The sequence below is a fragment of the Grampus griseus genome, assembly GCF_964374135.1.
Source record: "Grampus griseus genome assembly, chromosome: 6".
In the NCBI taxonomy this organism is placed as follows: domain Eukaryota; kingdom Metazoa; phylum Chordata; class Mammalia; order Artiodactyla; family Delphinidae; genus Grampus; species Grampus griseus.
Genome location: NC_139000.1, coordinates 42,665,168 through 42,689,534, shown reverse-complemented (window position 1 = coordinate 42,689,534; position 24,367 = coordinate 42,665,168). Strand labels below are relative to the sequence as shown.

Sequence of the window (24,367 nt, the reverse complement as noted above, 5' to 3'; positions counted from 1 at the left end):
TCTTTTCATGTGCTTATTGGCCATTTTTATATGTTCTTTGGAGAAATGTCTACTGAAAAGCATTGCTAATTTTTTAATCAAGTTTTTTTTTTTTTTTGGTTTAGTTTCGGTTCTTTATATATTTTGGTTATTTCCCCTTATCAGAAGATATGATTTGCAAATACTTTCTCCCATTTTGTGGGTTGTCTTATGCCTCTGTTAACAGTGTTATGTACAATTTTTTATGCAAAAAAATTTAATTTTGATGAAATTGACTTTATCATTTAATTGTTGTTGTTGCCTGTGCCTTTCATGTGATATCCAAGAAATCATTGCCCGATCCAGTGTCCAGAAGATTTTACCTTTTGTTTTCTTCTAAGGTTTTATAGTTCTAGTTCTTATGTTAGGTATTTGGTTCATTCTGAGTTAATTTTTGTATATGGCATAAGATAAGGGTCCAACTGCATTCTTTTGCAAGTGGATATCCAGCTTTCCCAGCACCATTTATTGAAAAGGTTGTCCTTCCCAATTGAATGGGGAGAAATTTATTTGAGGATGTTTTTTGCAAAGTGGAGTTTAATCTCCTTACAAATACAAACTGACAGTGGAATTTTCTACTTTCTTTTTCCTTTTTTCAAGCAGTGTAAAAGCTGTAGTGATTCTGGTATGGGTAACTTAGGGGTCAGTATTGCTGTAGAACTTTTTTGTAGTTATTTTAAGGTGATCAGTCTCTGAATTTTATGGATTTGAAGATAATATTGCAATTATGTATTTATAAATTTAAATAACTGTTGAGGGTAAAGAGAAGGTGTAAGTTAACTTAAATCCCTTAAGTAATTTTGGGAAGAAACAAATAATCATCTGTTTTGTTGAACTGTATATGTACTAATATTTTACATATGTGTATTTTTTGTAGAGTCAACTGGATGTACCGTTTAAAATTAAAGTTGGCCATATAGGTAAGCTATCCTTAGTATTTGAATGTCCTTCTTGTCGGACCTGCAACCAGAATAATATGTCTAATATCTCTATAATGTGATATTTATAATGTTTCTGAGAATAAATTAAAAGCATTATGTGTTTTCATCTATGTAGAGCTTAGTTGTGTAACTTAAAAATGCTGTCCATGAATCCCTTGTTTAATACTGGTGAAATTATGCATATTGTTAAGTGTTAAAATGAGTTGAGATCAAAGCATTAAATCTAATAGCATGATTGTCTCAGTTTCTTAGGTTTCTGACTAGTTATCCTTGCTGTATTCCGATTGGCCATGGATATGTGGTATAAGGAGTAGGGTCTGGATCATCCAGGCAGTATGGCTAGGAACCAATCAAAAACCTAGTTTCCGCTCTGGAAGTTTTCTAGTTTTCTAGGAAACACTGTGCTATCTTTCTTGTTTTGTATTACTTTTCCAGTTTTTGTAGTTTACATATTAAATGTACTGGTTGAACAGAAATAATTGATTCAAATATGATGTTTTAACATGTTTAATAAAGACATGTATGTTTGGTTTCTTAAATTATTTTGGTTTATTTAAACTTTATTGGTTTAAGTATTGTGCAAGATGATAGTGTTATTATTTGTGACTTGGAAGTTTTTTATACAGATAATTTGTGTAGTAGAATTTATATAATGTTATTGCAGTGTTTTAGTGTCACTTGGGGAACAAGGTGTTCTGAAAGCTTATATAAATTACATGATGAATGTCTCCACAATTTTGTGCTCTTATAGTTGTTATTAGACTGTATGCCAAAGAAAGTTTTTATCATTTACATTTACATTGCTGAGACTCAAATTCTGTTTCCCTCCTTTCTCCCACCCCCACAATTTAAAGACTATTTAGTATAGATAAGACGGGAAAAATGTCACCCACCTAATATATTTATTTCCACCTACTATATTTACTTTTGCAGATTTTTAAATGATTGTTTACATGTGAACATTTTGACTTCCTATAATCATGGTATATGTATGATTTTATATTCTATTTTTAAGTTAATATTTAATAAAGATTGCTCATAATCCATGTTAATTTGACCTCCCTTATTTCTTAAGGTAGTGTAATAATCCATTGAATGCATATTTGGACAATGTAATCTTATATTTCTATTGGTACAAAAATATTACAGTAAACATTTTCACATACCTTTTGAAAATATTCTAAAAGTCATTGAATTTTATAACTATATTCATTGTAAATCAGTGTATATAAATTTAACATCAATTCAAGAAAAATTAAAAAAAAATATATAAGGGCAGTAAATCGACCTGCTTTCATTTAGAACCTACCTTCTTTCCTTTCTTTTCTTTTTTGACCATGTTTAAAAATGATGATAAGATAATTTTCAGTGTTAATATAAGGTGGTAGAAGGTACACTGCGCTAATACCTAATACATAAGATAATCTTGAGAATCATTTAAGGTGTCGTTTGCATATCTCTATCATAGAACCTGACATTCTTTTATATCATTATTATTTTTTCTTCTAAACAGTAAGTTTTTTCAGAAGTGGATTTAATTTTAAATTTTTATTTTAATTTTATTGTATCCTCACTTAGCACAATACTTGGCATATAGTAGGAACACAATTTGTTGAAGGAAAGAAGTACACATTTCCAAATGAGTGGTACAGTAGTACAGCCAGTTTTATAAGAACATATTGTCAACCCCCTTGCCATTAATGGGGGTTGTTAATCTTACTGATCTTTCAAAGTTTTCCTCATTAAGCATGCAGAATTACATACATATCAAATATAAATACTCATGTATTTTCAAAGTAATTGTTTTCATGTGGAAGATTTTTGAAATTACCTTCGTTTATATCTTTCTGAATTTTCTAAATTTTCTATAAGAAACCTGCACTTCATAAGGAGAGGAAAAACAGTTTGGCTTTAAAAAGAAAAAAAAAAACTTAATGGTAAAAATGGTACATTGTTAGTTTTATATGTGTTTCTTTGCATACTTAATGCTATTGTGGCACTGTTCTATGTCCTTTTATTCACTTACTTTTTTGGATTATTAATGTATGTGTGTATATGTGTGTAAGCAGTCTGCTTGATACATTTATAAGTAAACTGTCAAATTCGTCACAATTATCTTTCCCAATTTGCTCACTTCATTTTGGTTATATTTTGGATAGTATGGAAATTTGAAATGGTCACTGTCCTCTCTGATTTTAAAACTTAGAAAGTTATTCCTCTTTTAGAAATCAGGTACTTTGTTTTTTTCTGAATTGACTTAGTATGAAGAAATCTTTTTCTCAATTTGGGGTTTTTTAAAACATGGATTTTGGGGGTTATGTAATGTGACATGTCTAGGTATGTATTACTAACCAGTTAATGCAACACTGGTGTATTTAAGAAGTCTTTCCCTTCCCCAGTCATGACAACTATTTCTAAATCTAGAGATTCATACTTTGTAAAAAAATTTTTAAATATTGAAAAAAACTATTATAGAAATTTTGTAAATACATAAAACTAGAATTAATAGTATAATCAGCCCCTTACATAGTATTTTTTAGTTCAAGAAATCTAATGCTTTTTAAAATACTTTGCTATTGGGTTGTAAAATATTTTCGTTAGTTGGAACGATTTTGTAATATTGCCTAGGATCCTTGATTATTACCATAGAAATTTGTTAGTACATACACTTATGATAATCATACTTATGTATATGCTATATATATATCATGTAATATATATGTAAAATCTATATATAAAAAATACACATATAAAGAATGTAACCTACCTTTTTAAAGTATGAGAAAGATATTTCTTAGAGGTTTTGAGTAAGAATTGGGGAAAATCATTATTATAATATCAAGGGTTGTTGATTAATGGAAGAATAATATTGGTATGTTTGTGGTACATATCACCAGAAATAGAAATTTGTAAATATTTAGAATATGGCTTAGTAGATTTTCCAACAGTACTAGTACAAATAATTTCAAATAGTCACTGTAAAGGCTTTTTGTTTATGGTTGTAAAATAGCTTTCTGCAAAGTTAATGAGCTCATAAGGTCAAAGGCTACTTTGTTATCTCTTTTAATGCCTGACAGAAAATAAGCTGATAGTAAATCTAGGTTGAAAGAATAATATTTTTTGTCTTTTTTTTTCATATAGGTAATCTTAATCTTCTAATTCCATGGAAAAACCTTTATACCCAACCAGTTGAAGCTCTATTGGAAGACATTTATTTACTCATAGTGCCTTCTTCTAGTAAGTCAAATTTTAAACATCATTTCAGTTACTCTTTTTTGTGCATGGAAAAATCTTTGTATTTGATAATTATGTTTGTTCAAATAATTCTGGTGAATTTTTGGAGTTTTTTTAATATTTAAATTTGGTATTTGATAATACAACATAAATTGGTTTTTACTCTAATTTTTGCAGACTGTGAGTTAGTGATTATTTTCTAGGATATTTTTTGGAATGAGTTAATTTAAGGTAATTAAGATTCTTCCTTTTTTATACTTCCTGTAGGAATAAAATATGATCCTTTAAAAGAAGAAAAACAACTCTTTGAAGCAAAGCAACAGGAACTGAAAAGGATAGAAGAAGCAAAACGAAAAGTAGCTGATCAAGGTAAAAACAAATAAGAATGGTAATAAGAAAAGCGGAAAAGACCTAAATATTTATCACATTTGAGTATTATTTTCTTCTGGAAGCACTGAGATTACTTTAAAAATATGACAGAATCTTATTACATGAGGAATTTTAATGTGGTTTCTATGTTTTATCATGTTTACAGAAATTTTACCTTATAGAAATTTACCTTAGTGCAAATAATATCCCTAGCTTATAAGAGTAAGGTTAGATTTTAACTATAGTAATTAATTTCATCAAGTATATTTTCTTACCTTTCTTGTCTTTCTTATTCCACTTGTATCAATTCTTCACCTTTTGGAGTTACTTAGTCTCTTGATATATTTTCCCAAATCTGTTTACCCTCTGGCTCACATCCATTCCTATTCAGCCTAGACCAAAATGGTCCATTACTTCAATCCACTTCTTTTGTCAGTGACAGAGATGTCCTGCAGAAATCTAATCCCTTTCCATTTATGCTAGTGATAGCAATGGTGTCACCATCAACACCTACGCTCTATACTCTTAACTTCTCTTTCTAGTGAATCTTTCTCTTTGGCATATAAATATAATGTTGCCTCCCTTATCTTTAAACATAAAGTCATTTTCCTAACCTTGTCATCTGCTTACCTTATGCTCCTCTGTCCTTCATTTGATAGCTAAGCATCTTAAAAGAAATATATGTGTACTGATCAAAATATCCTTGCCATGCATTTATTTTTTTAAATTAAAAAATGCAATAATAAACAATTTACCTGCTGACAAACAGGTAAAAGAACATTAAAGGAGATCTAACACATTTCCTGGCAACACTTCTTGTAATTATGTTTTTCTCTCTGTTGTCATTCATTCCTACCCCCATCCTCTTTTTAAAAAAAAATTTTTTTTGTGGCATACATATAACAAAATTTACCATCTTAACTACTTTTAAGTGTACAGTTCAGTGGTATTAAGTACATTTATTGTATTGCAACCATCACCACCATATCTCTTCATATCTCTTTCATCTTGTAAAATTGAAACTTTACACCCAATAAACAATAACCCACCCATTCTTCCCCCCTTATCCCCAGACGCTGGCAACCACAATTCTACTTTTTGTCTCTATGATTTTGACTATTCTCAGTACTCATGTAAGTGGAATCATGTAGTATTCATGTTTTTTCAAGTGGTTCATTTCACTTAGCATTATGTCTTCAAGGTTCATCCATGTTGTAGCATATGTTGGAATTCCCTTTTTAAGGCTGAATAATATTCCGTTTTATGTATATACCACATTTTGCTTATCCATTCATCCATCAGTGGACACTCGGGTTGCTTCTGTGCTTCAGCCATTGTGAATAATGCTGCTCTGAACATGGGTGTACAAATATCCCTTTGAGACACTGCTTTTAATTCTTTTGGGTATAGACCCAGATGTGGAGTTGTTGGATCATATGGTAATTCTACTCTTATTTTTAATTTTTTGAGGAAATGCCATAATGTTTTCTACAGGGACTTGTACCGTTTTACAATCCCACAAGCAGTGCACCGGGGTTCCATTTCCTTCACATCCTCACCAACATCTGTTGTTTTCTGTATTTTTGATAATAGGGTCCTAATGGGATGAAGTGGTATCTCGTGTAATTTTGATTTGCATTTCTGTAAAAATTAGTATTTTAGCATCTTTTCATGTGCTTATTGACCATTTGTATGTTATCTTTGGAGAAATGTCTGTTCAAGTCTTTTGCCCATCATTTAATTGTTTTTTTTGTTGTTATTGTTGAATAGTAGGAGTTCTTTATATAATTGGATGTTAATCCATTATTAGATATATGATTTGCAAGTTACCTTCCATTCTCTGGGTAGCCTCTTTACTCTGTTGATAGCGTCCTATGATGTACAAGATTTTAAAATTTTCATGAAGTCCAATTTGTCTACTTTTTCTTTTGTTTCTGTGCCTTTGGTGTCATATGCAAGAACTCCTGCCAAATCCAATTGGCATCTTCATTTATGGGCATTTAGGATCAGATTTCTTCCTCTGTCATGTTGTCTACTTTCCAGCTTCTAAATTTTTGAGGCTCTCTCTTATTCATTCTTTCTTCTACACTCTTTTTCTTTTGGTCTTGGAGATTTATCCATTTTCCCCCTTTACTTTTACTGAGGAATAGAAAAATAGATGCAACTCATGTTTAATCAGAAGTCCCTCTTATTTATACTTAAATCTAAAATATAAATAACCATGCTTAAATTACATCAGTTATACCTTACTGTTATCAGGTAGAAGTTTGAACTCTTCAACAGGATACATAAAAGCTCTTATGATTTGAATCCTGTCTACCTTTCCAGCCTCATTACTGGCCCCATCCCTTTCATATCTTCTCTGTTCTTTGTTCCAGCCATACTGACCTTTGTAGTTTACTGAATGTACCAACTTCTCTGTGATTATATCTCATTTCTGACTTTATCCAGTATACTTTTGAGAGTTGTCAGCATTAGGATGATAGTTCAGGCTATAAGGTGTGAATGAGATTCCCTGCAGCAACAGTACAGAATGAGAAGAGAAACATTTCTAGGACTGAGCCTGCCGTAAGGAAATCCAACATTTAAGGATTGTATAGAGGAGGAAAACAGCCCCCCCCCCCCCAAAAAAAAGAACAGATCAAGAAAGAGTGGTTAGATAAGGAGAAAGAAATTTGGAGATTATATCTCCATGGGAAAAGAGTGTTTTAGGAAGCAAAGAATATGTCAGATCCTGCTGAGATATCAGGTAAATTGAGGATTAAGAAATAATTGTTTTATTTATGACATGGAGGCCATTGGTCACCTTAAAAAAAAGCTGTCTTGATTGAGTGATGATTGCAGAAAATAAGCTTCTATTTTTTCCATAGTTGTAAGGTCATTTGCTAAGAGTAAAGAGAGCAGTGGAAGGGTTGTTGGACCTTTGAAGAGTATCAAAAAGAATTTTGTAATAGTTATCCTGGAGAGTGTGAACAAGTTGACTGGAGAAATGTAGTAAGGTTGCTGGTGAGTTGAAGTTGGTAATGATTAACTCGCAGTAGCTGCAGTCTGTTCTGTTGTAATTTTTCTCCTCCAGTACTCACCTGGCAAGGCATACACGTTTATATAAAAAGTAGACTGCTGGTTTTATGCAGGGTTGGAGCTTTGCTGACAGAGGAAAAGGAGAAAAAAGAGAGCTCAGAGTTTAAAGTGTTGGTGAAATAATTTATTATGGAATCAGAGCCAGATAAGGAAGTCAGAAAGAAACTAGTGGGTAGGGAAAGAAAGATTTAGCATTTAATTGAATGACTGAATAAATTTATAGAGCAGAGGATTTTATTAGGTAGTGGTGGGATTCATTCAGCATTTAAAATAAAATGTTCTGTCTTCAAAGAGTTTATATTCTACTTTCCACTTTTTAATTCTAAAGTCCTTTTCAATATATTCAAATATATTCACTTATCTCTTGTTCACTCACACTTGTCTTTGATGTACATATGATATCTTCATCAACTTTTTATCTGAGACCTTCTGGGTCAGCTGAATTAGGGAGTAGTAGGTCATTAGAGGAAAAGATAGACAATATGTAGATACAGGTGAAATAGAACTAGAAATGGGAAAGGAGATCACCTTCATTGGCATTTTCAAGTGGGGGCAAAAACGTTAGTAATTAGTGATTATCACAGGCATATTAAAAAAGAAATTACGAACCTCAATTCTTTATATTTCCCTGGAAAGTATTGAAGAGATAGTTTATCTCATTTTGGAAAATGAAACAAATGATGAACTTCCTTCATCCTTGCTTGAAAGGAGAGAGGGAAAGGATCTTATATCTTCCTATTTTGTATTCATTGGGGAAGGAGCATATTCAGCTATTTTTTACTTCTAACCACAGACAACTTATGATGATAGCATAAATTTTAGCAGAGATTCATTCTTTGCTACCGTTTCTGGCTCTTCTAATATAAGCCTATCATAATTCTTACCTAATAATCTTTATTGTTTTCTATGTCCTTATATACTCAGGTATAGCTAACAGAAATTATAAAATTTGATGACAGTAAATTCTACATATTTGGCTTTAGTTTGATTGGATAAGAAAGTGGCTTTTGAAAACTGTGTGCATTTAGTCACCTGTGAAAGCCTTTTGGTATGTAAGACTTCTGGAAAGCAGGCTTTTGGTGTTCTGTTTACAAATACAGATATATTTCTTTAACAGGTAACAGTTACGTTACCTCAATAAGTGTATACACATAGAGTGTATTTTTCATTCAAATCAAAAATGGATATTTGCAATTGTAGAAAAACATCGGGTGGAGAAACAGGACACTTTTACAGAAAAATTAATTACTCAGATCATAAAAAATCTTCAAGTGAAAATTTCCAACATCCATATTCGCTATGAAGATGATGTAAGTATTTTAATAGGTGATAATGGTTTATATTTATTTTACTGTTTGTTGACACCTGCTCTGTAGTGGTCAACTTATGAGATGCTGGGAAGTGGAGGGATATAGAGCTGAAGATGACATTATCTTTATTTTTTGTAATTATAGTTGTAATTTGCAGTCCTTAGTGCCTTGATTACACTTTCCTAAAATGTTCAAACATCAATAATGAAGGTAAATGCCTTGCTTATATTATAACCACCTTTGATAAATGGGAGTTATGAATTTAGCAGTTATATATTTTTAAAATACTTTAAATTATACTGTGTTTTCTTCCTGGAAAGAGCAATGGTCTAGGAATCATTAGAGCTAGACTTAACTAATTGTTTGATGTCAAATAGATCATGTATTCTCTCAAACACATAATCATTGGCTTCTCATAGTTCTATTGTGAGGGTCAATCACTTTTTTTATAAACTTCTTTTTTTGCAGACTGAAAAACATTATGCAGATGTATTGTTGTACTACACTAATACATTGATACTTAATATTTTAATTAGTATTAGGAAAAATATAGGAATAAAAATTATTCCGGAAAGTAGGAATATGTTTCTGAATGTTCAAAATAGCATACTTCCCAGAAAGTGAAGTTCTTCTATAATATGAATTTTATACAACTACTAAAAATCTGAGTAAAATTTACTCTGTTTTCCTCTTTAGGTCACAAACCGAGACAACCCACTGTCATTTGGTATTTCCCTTCAAAATCTCAGCATGCAGGTACTTTGTTTAAAAAGAAATTCAACCATATTTAATTTTGCAGTATAGTTAATTAAATTAGTAATTACTTTTAATATATGCCAGCATCAGGAGTAGGTATCTATATAGAAGTGGTACAGGAAATGCACAGACTGGGTTGGAACTAAGGGTAGGTAGTTTTACAGTTCAAAAAATGGTTGACAATCAAATTTAGTTTCAAATGTGAGAGACTATTATTATTTGCCAATTATGATATTTGATACTTATTTTCTTTAAAAATCTATTCTGAATTTTAAATGCATAAGTACAAAATAAAAGTAATGTTCATTTCAGAATCTTTGATAAGTCATGAAAAGCCTAAAGAAACAAATCATTTTATCATCACTATTATTAATAATTGTGGCATATTTTCTTCCTGTCTGATTTTTCAAATTGAGAAATTTTAAAAGTATAGGAGCACATAGAGAATTATGAAACATTTGCTCATATCCAGAAGGCATGATTGTTGAATTTGTCATTTAGATTAAGTTTTAAATACTTTTAAAGAATAAGTTGTTATGAATAAAGTATAAATTCCTTTTGTATTCCACTCCACTCTTCTCTCCCACCCAAGAGATAAACATCCTAAGTTTTTAAACTTTATATAATATATCCATTAAAACTGTGTAATATTTGGTAGATTTTTAAAAGTTTACATAAATATGTTATGTGATTCTTCTGTAAGTTCCCTTTTTCTCTACACATTGTTTGTGACGTGTATTTATTGCCACGTGTAGTTCAGTTGATCCAGTTCAACTGCTCTATAGTATTTCATTATATTCTTTTATTTGTTATGTTCATTAAGCTTTTGTGTATGATTTGTTTTTAAAACTTGGATCCACCTCAAGCAGAAAGAGAAAAAAGAAAAGTCAAATGAAAAGTTATTCAATAAAGTTGGGTGAGGTAAACTGTCAAATGCTACTGTTAACGCTGAAAAATAAGGGTGGAGAATTAGCCATTGGATTTGGCAATGTGAAGGTGATTGGTAACTGTGTCAGCAGTGGTTTTCACCACTGGTTTTGGAGGTCCTTGGAAACTTGTCCCGCAGCCCAGACATATTAAATTAGAAACTCAGGTTGGGACCCAGCAATCTAGTTTAAAAAGCCTTCCAGGTGATCCTAATTGTGTGAAAACTTTGAGCAACACTGTTCTAGTCCATTTAGTTCTCTAGAAAAAAAATGAAAACCGTCTTTTTAACATAAGCTTCAGATATCAGTTTATTCCCCTCATGACTTTTCATTGCTCTTAGAATAAAGTCCATAGTTTTGTCTTAAAATAGTTTATAATCCCTTTGTAATCTGTCCCCAGGTAAGATACCTAATTTTACCTCTTTCCGTTGTTTTGAGTATGTTCTTGGGCCATATTGGGCTATTTCACTTCTTTGAACATGTCATATATTCAAATATCTTCCTACCGTGAATCATATTCCCTACTGAATTTAGAATTGATAATTTCTGTTAATGAGTCACTTATTAGATTAGATATCACTTTTGCCATCACATCCCTGAGATTGAGGCTCCCACCATGTTCTCCCTGAGTACTGTGTATTTAACCTCCAGAATGGCATTTACCTGTTTGTAATTTGTTTACTAAGTTTGCTTTTCCACCAAGCAATGAGATCCTTGAATGCAGAATATTCAGTTAATATTCTTTGACTGAACGTTACTATTATTATTTTTTAAAATTTATTTATTTTATTTTTGGCTGCATTGGGTCTTCGTTGCTGCCTGTGGGTTTTTTTTTCTCTAGCTGCAGCAAGCAGGAGCTACTCTTCTTTGTGGTGCGTGGGCTTCTCACTGCGGTGGCTTCTCTTATTGTGGAGCACGGGCTCTAGGCACGCAGGCTTTAGTAGTTGTGGCACACGGGCTCAGTAGTTGCGGCTGGTGGGCTCTAGAGCACAGGCTCAGTAGTTGTGGTGCGTGGGCTTAGTTGCTCTGCGGCATGTGGGATCTTCCCGGACCAGGGCTCGAACCTGTGTCCCCTGCATTGTCAGGCGGATTCTTAACCACTGCGCCACCAGGGAAGCCCCTGAATGTTGTTTTCAAGGACATTTTAATGGAAACTTGGTCTAGGGCATGATAGATTCTATTTATCACTCTGCCATTTCACATGCAAGTGACAGTTTTTTACTGCTTTTTATTTTCCTTTTCAGACAACTGACCAATACTGGATTCCATGTTTACATGATGAAACTGAGAAACTATTTCGTAAGGTAAAATAAATATGTTTTTTCAACCCATGGGCTTGACAAAAGATACTTTTAATTAGGAAGGCAAATGATAATATATAGATAAGGATTTTTGTGAATTGTGTTTACTTGCTTAACTGTTATATGACAAATTATTTGAGATTCTGAAAAAAGCATATGTTAAAGAATCTTCAATGAAAATGAGGCTTACAATAAAATTGATTTATTTTCAGTTAATCCTATTGGATAACCTTTTTGCCTATTGGAATGTGAAGTCTCAGATGTTTTATCTTAGTAATTATGATGAATCATTGGTGAGTAAATTTTTTTGATATATGCATATATACTTTTGTTGGTATCATATTTTGCATAAGGTTTTATTCATTGTCATTTGTCTAACATACTGTAGTCAGTTGTCCTTTTTTCCCTTAGGCAAAATCCATTAGCAGAAATAGGTGAATATATATGTGTCTGTACAGAAACATATAAATACATGCCTTTTTTTGTATAATTGACATGCAGCATTTATTAGTTACATGTACACAACATAATGTTTTGATATTTGTATATATTGCAAAATGATCACCATAGTAAGTCTAGTTAACATCCATCACCATACACAGTTACACAGTTTTTTTTCTTGTGATGAGAACTTTTAAGATTTACTCTTAGCAACTTTCAAATATGCAATACAGTATTATTAACTACAGTCGCCTGTTGTACATTACATCCACATGACATAATAATTATTTTATAACTGAAGTTTGGACCTTTTGACTCCCTTCATCAATTTTGCCCATCCCCACTCCCCACCTGTGGCAACCACCAGTGTGTTCTCTGTATCTATGAGTTTGTCTTTTTTTCCTAAATTGCACATGAAGTGAGATAATACAGTATTTGTTTTTCTCTGAGCTATTTCATGGTCCATTTGTGTTGTCACAAATGACACAATTTCATTCTTTTTTATGGCTGAGTGATATTCCATTGTGTGTGTGTAAAACATTTTCTTCATTCACCTTTTGAAGGACATTTAGGTTGTTTCCATATCTTGGCTATTATAAATAATGCTGCAGTGAACATGGTACAGATATGTTTTCAAGTTAGTGCTTTTGTTTTCTTCAGGAAAATACTCAGAAGCGGAACTGTTGGATCATATGGTAGTTCTATTTTTAATTTTTTGAGGCTCCGCTATTGTTTTCCATGGTGTCTGCACCAATTTGCATCCCACCACCAGAGCAGAAGCGTTCTCTTTTCTTCACATTCTCACCAACATTTGTTATTTTTTGTCTTTTTGAAAATAGCCATTCTAACAAGTATGAGGTGGTATCTCTTTGTGGTTTTGATTTGCATTTCTCTAATGATTAGTGTTGTTGAGCATCTTTTAATGTACCTGTTAGCCATCTGTATTTCTTCTTTGAAAAATGTCTTTTTAGGTATTCTGCCCATTTTTTAATTGGATTGTTTATTTTTTTGCTTTTGAGTTATATGGGTTCATTATATATTTCAGATATTAACCCCTTATCAGGTATATGATTTGCATATATTTTCTTTCATTCATAAGGTTTCCTTTTCATGTAATTGATGGTTTCCTTTGCTGTGCAGAAGCCGTTAATTTGGTGTAGTCATATTTGTTTATTTTTGCTTTTGTTGCCTTTGTTTTTGTTGTCCAGTCCAAAAAATTGTCACCAAAAGAGATGTCAAGGAAATTACCGCCTGTTTTCTTCTAGGGATTTTTATGGTTTCAGGTCTTATGTTCAAGTCTTTAATCCATTTTGAGTTATTTTCATTTATCATGTAAGGTAGTAGTGCAATTTCATTCTTTCGCATATGGCTGTCAAGTTTTCCCAACACCATTTATTGAAGAGACTGTCCTTTCCCCATTGTATATTCTTGGCTCCTTTGTTATAAATTAACTGACCATATATGCATGGGATTTCTGGGTTGTCTGTTCTATTCTGTTGATCTGTATCTGTTTTTATGCCAGTACCATATTGTTTTGATTACTAAAGCTTTGTAATTTAGTTAGAAATCAGAGAGGATGACGTCTCCAGCTTTGTTCTTCTTTCTCAAGATTGCTTTGGCTATTTGGGTTCCTTTGTGGTTCCATACAAATTTTAGTATTGTTTTTTCTACTTCTGTGAAAAATGCACTTGGTATTTTGATGGTGATTGCATTGAATCTGTAGATTGCTTTCGGTAATGTGGACATTTTAACAATGATAATTATTCAAATCCATGAGCATGGAATGTCTTTCCATCAGTTATTGTTCTTTTCATTTTCTTTCCTCAGTGCCTTATCATTTTCAGGGTACAAGTCTTTCACCATGGTGAAATTTATTGTTACATTTTGATGCAATTGTAAATGGAATTTTTTCCTTAATTTCTCTTTCTCATAGTTTGTTATTAGTATATAGAAACACCTCAGTTTTCCATATATTGATTTTTATATCCTGCAACTTTATTTAATTAATTTAGTATTAGTTTTAACAGTTTTTGGTGGAATCTTTAGGGTTTTCTATCTATATTATTATGTCATCTGCAAATAGTGACAGTTTTACTTCTTCCTTTCCGATTTGTATGCCTTTATTTTTCTTACCTAATTTCTCTGGCTAGGACTTCTAATATTGTGTTGAATAAAAGTGGTGAAAGTGGGCCTTTTTGTCTTGTTGCCGATATTAGAAGAGAAGCTTTCAGCTTTTCACCCTTGAGTATGATGATAGCTGTGGGCTTGCCATCTATGGCCTTCATTATGTTGAGATACGTTAACTCTGAACCCACTTTGTTGAGAGTTTTTTTCATAAATAGATGTTGAATTCTGTCAAATTTTGTGTATGTGCTTGTACACATATATATAAACACACATATCCTAAAAATTTCTAGAGCAGTCTTATATAATAGTAGTTTAATGAGATAGTGTCTAACTATTTTAATATTTTCTTAGCTAAGTTCTGCTAAGTTTGAGTTATTTTTTTAATTGCTTTTAGGCATTTTTCTTTTGCATATAATAGGATTTTGTAGAATAAAGGTATATTGACACGAATATAAATAAAATCAATTTGTCTTTTAATAGGACAGCCTGAGGAATGGTATTGTTGATGAAAGTATTGTTCCAGAAGGTTATGATTTTGGTAAGTACATTTCATAAAATAAATGTACAATTAAAGTAATCAGTATAAATTTTAAATGAATATTGTTGATGTCACTGTGATATTTCATGTTAATTTTCCCACAAAATTAAATATATTTATAATATATATGCAGAAGCAAAACACTTTTCTGTGTCATGTGTGTTGACGATTCTCAAATCTGTCACTTCAAATTTGACTTATTTCTCCTTTACCCTACTGTTATTTCTGGCTGTTTCAGTCAGAGTCTGATGAAGGAAGAGAAACCACATACTAATTTGAGCAGGGAAAGTATTTATGAAGAATTACTAAATATAACAGGGGATTAGAGTAACAAGGGATTGGCTAGTGAAAAGTAAAGAGAACTCTAAAGAACATAAGAATAGTAGAAAGAAGGAACAGCCCTTACCCTAGGACTTAGGTGGAGTGTCCAAAGAAGAGGGTCTACCTCCCTCAGCACTGAGATCTAGAACTTGTTGGAAAGGGTGTGGCCATGGATCACTAGGAGGCAGGAAAGTCTGTGGTGCCCTGCCAGTTAAACCTGTAAATTCTCATTCAGGAACTTTAGGGAAACAGACCCTTTAGGGAGCCTCATGGAGAGTTGTCTCCAGAAGGCACTCCACTGTAAAACTGCCTTAGCAGCGTACTGAGAGAATTTGCTGGCTGTTGGATGGTGCAAGCGGCCATGTACTGCAGGAGTCTGGTGCTGAAGAAATCTGTTGTGCTGGAGGACCTGGACACTGGAGAAGCCATTTTCTTTAGGAGCTGCATGTTGCAGAACCATGGCACTGCAGGAGTCTGCTGAATGAGTACATTAGAACCAGGAAGCATAGCTCCTTGCTCCTGCAGTATCTCTCCCGTGTCCTCTGCTGATAAATTAACATTATGCTAGCTGGTAAAGAAAAACGATTTAGAGGACCCAAATCTAGGTTTTAGAGCAGGCAGGGAAGGGTGATCTGGAGGTTATGGGCAATCAGTTGATAACTGGCACACTTGCTGGAGGGGGAAGGATGAATGAAGGACTCCTTTTTGGTTTTGTTTTTTGTGTTTTTATTTAATGGGAGAGATAGCATCTTGTTTATAGGCTAAGATTGGAATGATCCATAGAACATGAAAAATAAGAGAGAGAAGGGATTATTTCTGTATTGACATGGGTGAAAGGGGGTAGAATCTAGTGTACAAATGGAGTGCTTTGCCACAGGTAGGAGCATGGTCAGTTTGTTTGTAAGATAGATTTCAATTATAGGAGAGAAGTCCGGGACTTCCCTGGTGGCACAGTGGTTAGGAATCCGCCTGCCAATGCAGGGGACACAGGTTTGAGCCCTGGTCTGGGAGGATCCCACATTCCACAGAGCAACTAAGCCCACGTGCCACAACTACTGAGCCTGCACTCTAGAGCCCACAGGCCACAACTACTGAGCCCGTGCACTTAGAGCCCGTGCTCTGCAACAAGAGAAGCTACCACAATAAGAAGCCCATGCATTGCAATGCAGAGTAGCCGCTAGCTTGCTTCAACTAAAGCCTGCATGCAGCTACGAAGACCCAACACAGCCGGGGAGGGAGGGAGGGAGGGGGAGGGAGGGAGGCAGGGAGGCAGGGAGGGAGGGAGGGAGGGAGGAAGTCTTTGTGTTGGGTGAACAAGTAAATATGGTGATTGGAGTTAATGGGGTTTTTTTCTTCTGAACTCTTTTTTTTTTTAAACTATCTGAGGAATTAGAGGTTTTCAGATGGAGGAGGGGCTATGAGATAGCCATGTAGGGGAATGAGAGAATGAATTGATGAGAGCAGTATTATCAAAGTGCTGTTTAGACTAGCAACATCAGTATCACTTGGAAACATGTTAGAAATATAAATTCCAGGGCCCATCCCAGACATACTGAATCAGAACATCTGAGAGTGAAGCTTAGCAATCTATTTTTAACAAGCTATCCTAGTGATTTTGATGAATACTACAGTTTGAGAACCACTGGGCCAGAGTAGGGTTTGGCTAATTTTCTTTTTGCAAAGGGCCATGTAGTAAACAAACATTTTACATTTTATAGGCTATGTATAGTCTCTGTCACATATTTTTCTGTTTCTTTTAAACAACCCTTTAAAAGTATAAAAATCTTTCCTGGGCTTCCCTGGTGGCGCAGTGGTTGAGAGTCCACCTGCCGATGCAGGGGACGCGGGTTCGTGCCCCGGTCTGGGAAGATCCCACATGCTGCGGAGCGGCTGGGCCTGTGAGCCATGGCCGCTGAGCCTGCGCGTCTGGAGCCTGTGCTCCGCAACAGGAGAGGCCACAACAGTGAGAGGCCCGCGTATCGCAAAAAAAAAAAAAAAAATATTTTTGAATTTAGTGCTATGCCTGAGGGATGATTAAAAGAAGAGGAATATATTATCTTTGTATACAGATTAGCTTATAATTTAGTGGTTGATATCTTTCTAGATTCTGCTATTACTGGTCTCCCTCTGCATTATTCTTATTCTTTTTGGCACTAAATACAAAGGGTTGAGAGAAATCTTAGATTATGAGTTGAGCCAAGAAGATTATCTTGGATAAACTCTCATCTTATCTCCTCTCTTTTTTCAAGTTAAAAGGGGGGACAGATGGATACAGAGACACTGACCCGAAATTCAGGAATTATAATTATATAATGAAAGTCAGTGGCTAAATAAAATATTTTTCCCCTTAGCATTTCAAATTATATTCATTCCTTAAAACTATACTTTTATTAAAATTGTCTTACTGGACTGTTTTGCCTTTTAGAGAGTGTTCCTGCTTGTAAGGATTATTTTGTTGTTTTGAGAAGTTCACTTAGCTTTTATTGTACTCATAAAAGACAATATGAATTATAGATAGGAAAAATATAAAAGACTCTTCAACACTAAGTGACAGTTCATATGATCAAATCATAGCAGTATGGAAATCTGGGAGCTGTAGAAAGGGTATATAAGAAATGAAAATCAGTATTTTCAACTTGATTCCTTTAGCACTTTGAGACTCTTCAAAAAAACTCAATTTAATTTTTAAAAATCTGTGTTATTTTCCAGTATTTCGCCCCATATCTGCTAATGCCAAACTTCAGATGAATCGCGGATTGGATTTTGACTTTTCTGTCCCCAAAATAAGCCTGGATATTGAGTTACATGACATAACAATTGAACTTAATAAACCACAGGTGATTTTTTTTAAATGAAATTTTAAATTGTGAGTTATAGTTTGATAAAAGGAGAGCTAAGATTTTAAATGTTTTTCAAAAACTCAATAATGATATATGATAACATTTCCTTAAAAAAGTCAATAATTTAACTTTTATCTTTGACAATTAAACAAGAAATCTGAAACATTTAAGAACTTCAATTTTTTTCATTCTTCAGTATTTCAGTCTTATGGAACTTCTTGAATCGGTTGATATGATGACGCAAAATCTACCATACAGGAAATTCAAACCTGATGTACCTCTCCACTACCATGCCAAAGAATGGTAATATGCCTTAAATTTTTTCAAATTGAAGTATAATCGACATATATTAGTTTCAGGCGTATGACATAATGATTTGATATGGTATATATTGCAAAATGATCACCACAGTAAGTCTAGTTAACATCCAATATCATGCATAGTTAACAAAACTATTTTTTTTGTTATAAGAACTTATAAGATCTATTCTCTTAGCAACTTTCAAATATGCCATATGGTATTATTAACTGTAGTTGCCATGCTGTACATTATATCCCCATGACTTATTTATTTTATAACTGGAAGTTTTCTGGATCCCCTTCACCCATTTTGAGCATCCCCGACCCACTGCCTCTGGCTACCACCAGTGTATTCTCGGGATCTATGAGCTCATTTTTTTAAATTCAATATATAAGTGAGATCATACAGTATTTGTCTTTCTCTTTGTCTGTCTGACTTATTTCAGTTAGCATAATGCCCTCAGTAGCCATTCGTGTTGTCACAAATGGCAAGATTTTATTCCTTTTATGGTTGAATAACATTTCATTGTGTGTATAAATATATACATACATTTTCTTGATCCATTCATCCATCAGTGGGCACTTGGTTGTTTCCATATCTTGGCTCTTGTAAATAATGCTGCAGTGAACATGGGAGTGCATATATTTTTTGAATTAGTGTTTTCATTTTCTTCAGGTAGATACCCAGTGGAATTGCTCAATCTAAGTTTTTTAAGATTTAAAAAATATGGTATAAAAGTGAATTTCTTGACTTTTTAAGATACTCTTTAAGGGCTGATAGAAACTATAATGTAATATTTGTCTTGAAACACTTGTAGTGGCTTTTGCTTATTACATGAGTAAAATTAAGTTAAAGGATTCTTTATAATGAATTTACAACTGGAAATACTAGCATTCCATTCATTTACTGTACTTTTGGAATTATTAAGAAACATATCCCAGTTTGTTTTCTAACCATGTCTTTTTTTAGTTTTCAAACTTCGGTATCAGACATATTAAACCTATTATAAACCTGAAAGGGTTATGGTAGTCTATAAAGTGCAACCCCTTTTTAAAATTGAAAAGTCTTATTTTTCCAGTTATTAAGCTCTTTCCTAGATTCTAGAAGTTGCAATTACTCTTTCAGTTGACTATTTTAATTACTATTCAAGTGGCTGAAGTGCTAGTTGCCAATTAATACTTTAATAGTTTTTCTGTAGAACTATATTTATTGTAACAAAATTCAGTGATTTTGATTATTTACATTTAGGAAAGAGATAAGACTAAATAGTGTATTGTTAATTACTAATAGGGCTGGGAAGAAGCAAGTGCCCAGATAATATACCATTTTCATAGTCTCTGTATTATGTATGCTGTTAGAGTAGAAGCAGTATCAGTTATATTTTATACTGTTGGTTTGAGAGTGCTTTTAAGCGTAGGGTTTTTGTTTTTATTTTTTAACTAGGTGGGTTTATGCTATACGTGGTATTCTTGAAGTAAATGTTCGGCCCCACTTACGGATGTGGTCATGGAAGCATATAAGAGAACATAGGCAAAAAATGAAGCAATATAAAGAACTGTATAAAAAAAAACTAACAAGTAAGAAGCCGTCTGGTGAACTTCTCAACTCTTTGGAGGTTAGCATTTAAAAAATTTGTTAAATATTTTGTACTACTTAACTCCTCAGTCTTTAGTGACTAACACTCCCTACTTATCTGTTCTAATTTGTACTGATCATTCTCTGTCTCTTTTACTTACTAGACTTTTTCATACTCCTTAACTTCTATTGGATGTTACAAACCCTGGTGATGTTTTCCTGTGTGCATTTGGAATTTGAGATTCTCCTCAATCTGGAGAGATTTGGGTTTATGCAAATAGTAATTGGAAGCCTCACATTATTATGACATTTACAAACCTCAAAAGCCTAGAAAGTATTTGCTCCATTGATTCCAGTCTTCTCTGTGTTGGTTTCAAAGCCTTATGTTATGTCACCACTCCATTTTTCCCTATGTTACCATCTAACTGTGCATTAATCAAATAAATTTCTTATCTTCTATATGTATATGCTTATACTTATAGCCAAGTCTGCTCATGCATTCCATCTGCCTTTCTTCATCTCTATCTCAGTTTCACTCATTCCTCAAGTTTTGCTTACATCCCATCTCTTGTATGAACTTTTCTGAATTTTTTGCTCAAACAGTGTTTTTTTTCCTCTTAATCTTTGTGGCATTTCTGGTCTTCACCAGCAACTTTACGTTTAATTAGCTGGCTCCTGAGTTCTCTAAATATTAGTCTTAATCTTTTAGCATTATGGTATATTCTAGATGGGACTGTTTTACCGATGGATGAAGTACAGCTTAGGGAGTCTAAGAAGAGTTAGTCTCTCAAAGTAATGGAATCATTATGAATCCAGGCCAATTTCCAAAAAACTCCCTAAGATTAAGTTTTATTTTTATTTTTGAAATAGAAGACTTTCTGAAGACCTAGGCTATTATGAATGCTTGGGTTTCTGCTTTGGTGGTTACAGATTTCCTTACCTAGTTTTGGATCTTAACCTTAACCCTCTAAGTCTACTGGACTGTAGAACCCTGAGTAAAGTTTTCCAAGGTAATGGTTGGTCATCACTGTTTCTCTTTGGGACTAAAAGTGGTTTGAGCATGAAGCTCTCAAAAGTAATCATGGAAATAATGTATAGATATGATGAAAGATTGAGCTTATCTCAGTTTATTTCAGTAGCTATACTGAAATACTTGGACAAGTATAAAATTTAAAAACAAGTTTTAAGTGTATCTAGATCTACTTGATATATCTTAATGATGACGTACGAAATGTGCATGTAATATGAAGGACGTATAATTGTATTTTTAGTTGAAAGTGACACTAATGTGTTTACCCTTAACTGTAGTTAAAGCCCAAATAAAAGTCATTTAAAACAGTGCATGTATGTTATCTTCTAGTACGTGCCTGTGTATCTTGTAGTATTTTAACTCTTACATGCATGACATGTATGATTTCTTTGTTGAGAAAGTTGTTCCATCATTACTAATTTCCAAGCTGACGTATATACAAGCATTGCTTTTCAGAATTTAACAGGAATATTATGTTGATGGGTGACCTGTTTTCTGCTTCCTATCTCTTCTTTAGTATAGCAATTTGATAGAGAATATATGAAAATTATTTATATAAAGTTATTTATGTAAACACACTTTATTTATATTTTTAGGAGTTGGAAAAGACTTTGGATGTATTTAATATAACTATAGCAAGACAACAGGCAGAAGTTGAGGTAATTCCAGATTGTCTTTCAATTAGTAAAAATAAATCTAGAATTTATACAGATTTGATAGATGTTGTGATGTTACTGGTATTGTGCTGTAATATACTGTTTCCTAAAAAGGGTTCAAATTTGCTTATTTCTATTATAAGAAAATTTGATGCACTGTTTTGCTACATGTATTTAAACCAGACAGGTTCTATGGGAAAAAAATTCTTTCTAACTAATTGGGCTTATCAAATACTGAGAGTTCATATGAAGGTGAAAGCCAATTTTTTTCCCCCCATTACCATTGCTTATAAGACAGTGGTGCTAAGTACCTGGTAATCCTAAATTCTGATGTTTGGCCAATGTTGTGGCTACTATGTTTTATTGTCAGTATGTTATTGTTTACACTTATTCACTAAAGTAGATAAGTTTTAGAAATATTATCCTGTTTCTTTAGATTACTAATAAAGGATAACTTGTCATTTATTTGTAAATTTATTCATTTTAGGTAAAGAAAGCTGGATACAGGATTTTCAGAGAAGGAGCACAAGAGTCAGAGGATAATAAAGGATGGTTTAGCTGGCTGTGGACTTGGTCAGAATCATATACTAAACAACAACCAGATCTTAAACCTGGAAGTATGTCCATTTCATTTTATAGTAGTGCAGTTAATCATCAGGCTATGGTAGTGTAGCTAACCATCAGGTGTGCAATTAAGTTTTGTAGGAAATTTTCTCTTTCATTAAAATAGACATTTTAAGTCTTATTTATTATAATTCTTATTATTATCAGTAATATTACTATTAGATATTGTAAATATATGTGTTAAATAAAAATCAAATAAAATAAATTTTAGAATCTTACTAATGCTTGCAAAAGAGCATTATGTCTAGAGGATTTAGTAAGTGCATATAGCACAGTCATAGATAAAATAAAAATTCCGAAAGGGTGTAAACCACTGTAAATTTTTATCGAAATTATTTGTTGGAAAGATTTTTGCTTCCCAACAAAATGCTTAAGACCATGGAGGCTTAGGGGCTTAGGTTTACATCCTAGATCTATTGTTTATTAGCAGTGTGGCCCTGGCATATTATTTAAGCTCTCTAAACCTCAATTTCATCATCTGTAATAAAATGTGGAGAAATGATATTAATATTACCTACTTTGTACACTAAGTATGTTGCTTAACACAATGCCATTAAGTGCCTAATACAGGTATCTATTTTGTGTGCTTAATACAAATATTTAGAAATTTATATTGCTAAATTTATGTATTTAGCAATTTATATTTTGGGAGAATAAACCTTCTAAAATTGGCAATGCCATCTAGCATTCAGTGAATATAATTTCTTAAAAGTATTATAAAAAGAGAGTAAAATTTGCATTTAATTCATTAAAAGCAGCTAAATTTTGGGCCGGTTTTATCTTGTTACCAGTTAAGAACATAAAACACTTTTTTATGATTTTTAGGTCTTGAAGAAATGTTGACACCTGAAGAAAAAACTTTACTATATGAAGCAATTGGCTATAGTGAAACAGCAGTTGATCCAACCTTGCCAAAAACAGTAAAATGTTTTCTTGCCTTATACCTGAGCATTTAGTGATAGATATGCCTATTTTTAATCCTTTCAGAAATATATGTTACTGAGTTGTTCTGTCATCTTTCTTTGAGTCTATAAATATTGCATTTATTTTAGTTTCCAAGGTAGGGATAAAAATTGTCCCCTACTTTTTAGTGTTATGTGGTGATCCTTTAATATACGAAGGGTTGTGTTTGAAGTATTTTTCTGGTTTTTGGAAAGAATAAACTATATAAATAGGAGTATTTGTTGTATATATATATATACATATATATACATATAGATAATTTTTTTCATTTTATTCCTCTGAATATACTCTAGTTTGAAGCCATGAAGTTTTTTGTTCACTTGAAAAGTATGTCTATTATTCTAAGAGAACAACAACAAAAATCTGAACTGTTAGATATTGTAGTGGAAGAATTTAGCACTTTGATTGTGCAAAGACCAGGAGCACAAGCAGTTAAGTAAGTATTAATTTATTTTCTCTTATCTGTAAGAAAATAGTTCACTGTGAGATTGGAATTTAGTCATACAGTATTTTGTAAAGAGTACTGTGGTTTAATTTGTCCTTTTGTATTTTTAGAAAGGTAGTTTTTTTCATTAATATATATATTTTGGGATTGTTAAAATAACACATGTTCATCAGTAGAAAACTTCATGCCGAGAGACACTAAAGAATAATACAAAAATGTCAGCAATCACAGTATTGAAAAAGAAACAGCATTAACAATTTTGTTTTTATCTGGGAGTGTCTTTATTTTATCTTCTGTTTTAAAAATAGCTTTATTGAGGTATAATGCACATACCATACAATGCACCCATTAAAGTGTACAATTCACTTTTTTGTCACACTGTATCGTATACCAAATCCACATGGTATATTTACAAGCTTGTACAACAGTTAATCATTACCTAATTACAGAACACTTTAACACCCCGTAAAGGAAACACTAATACCCATTAGCAGTCACTCCCCATTGCTCCCTCTCCCCAGTGTCTGGTAAAAACTATTTTACTTTCTTTCTTTTTTTTAAAAAAATTATT

The 24,367-nt window shown here is 32.7% G+C and overlaps 1 protein-coding gene across 1 annotated transcript in view; it reads left to right on the top strand.

Annotated features, from left to right (window-relative positions):
• Positions 1 to 24,367, top strand: part of VPS13A (vacuolar protein sorting 13 homolog A) — a 235,726-nt gene that overhangs the window by 26,427 nt on the left and 184,932 nt on the right. The window contains exons 3-17 of the mRNA XM_082656304.1: positions 896 to 938; positions 4,101 to 4,196; positions 4,461 to 4,562; positions 8,844 to 8,953; positions 9,650 to 9,709; positions 11,880 to 11,939; positions 12,149 to 12,229; positions 14,985 to 15,042; positions 18,073 to 18,200; positions 18,400 to 18,506; positions 19,947 to 20,118; positions 21,705 to 21,767; positions 22,252 to 22,381; positions 23,214 to 23,308; positions 23,645 to 23,787. Of these exons, the coding sequence (XP_082512430.1) occupies positions 896 to 938; positions 4,101 to 4,196; positions 4,461 to 4,562; positions 8,844 to 8,953; positions 9,650 to 9,709; positions 11,880 to 11,939; positions 12,149 to 12,229; positions 14,985 to 15,042; positions 18,073 to 18,200; positions 18,400 to 18,506; positions 19,947 to 20,118; positions 21,705 to 21,767; positions 22,252 to 22,381; positions 23,214 to 23,308; positions 23,645 to 23,787 (1,448 nt within the window). The remainder of the gene's footprint in view (positions 1 to 895; positions 939 to 4,100; positions 4,197 to 4,460; positions 4,563 to 8,843; positions 8,954 to 9,649; positions 9,710 to 11,879; positions 11,940 to 12,148; positions 12,230 to 14,984; positions 15,043 to 18,072; positions 18,201 to 18,399; positions 18,507 to 19,946; positions 20,119 to 21,704; positions 21,768 to 22,251; positions 22,382 to 23,213; positions 23,309 to 23,644; positions 23,788 to 24,367) is intronic.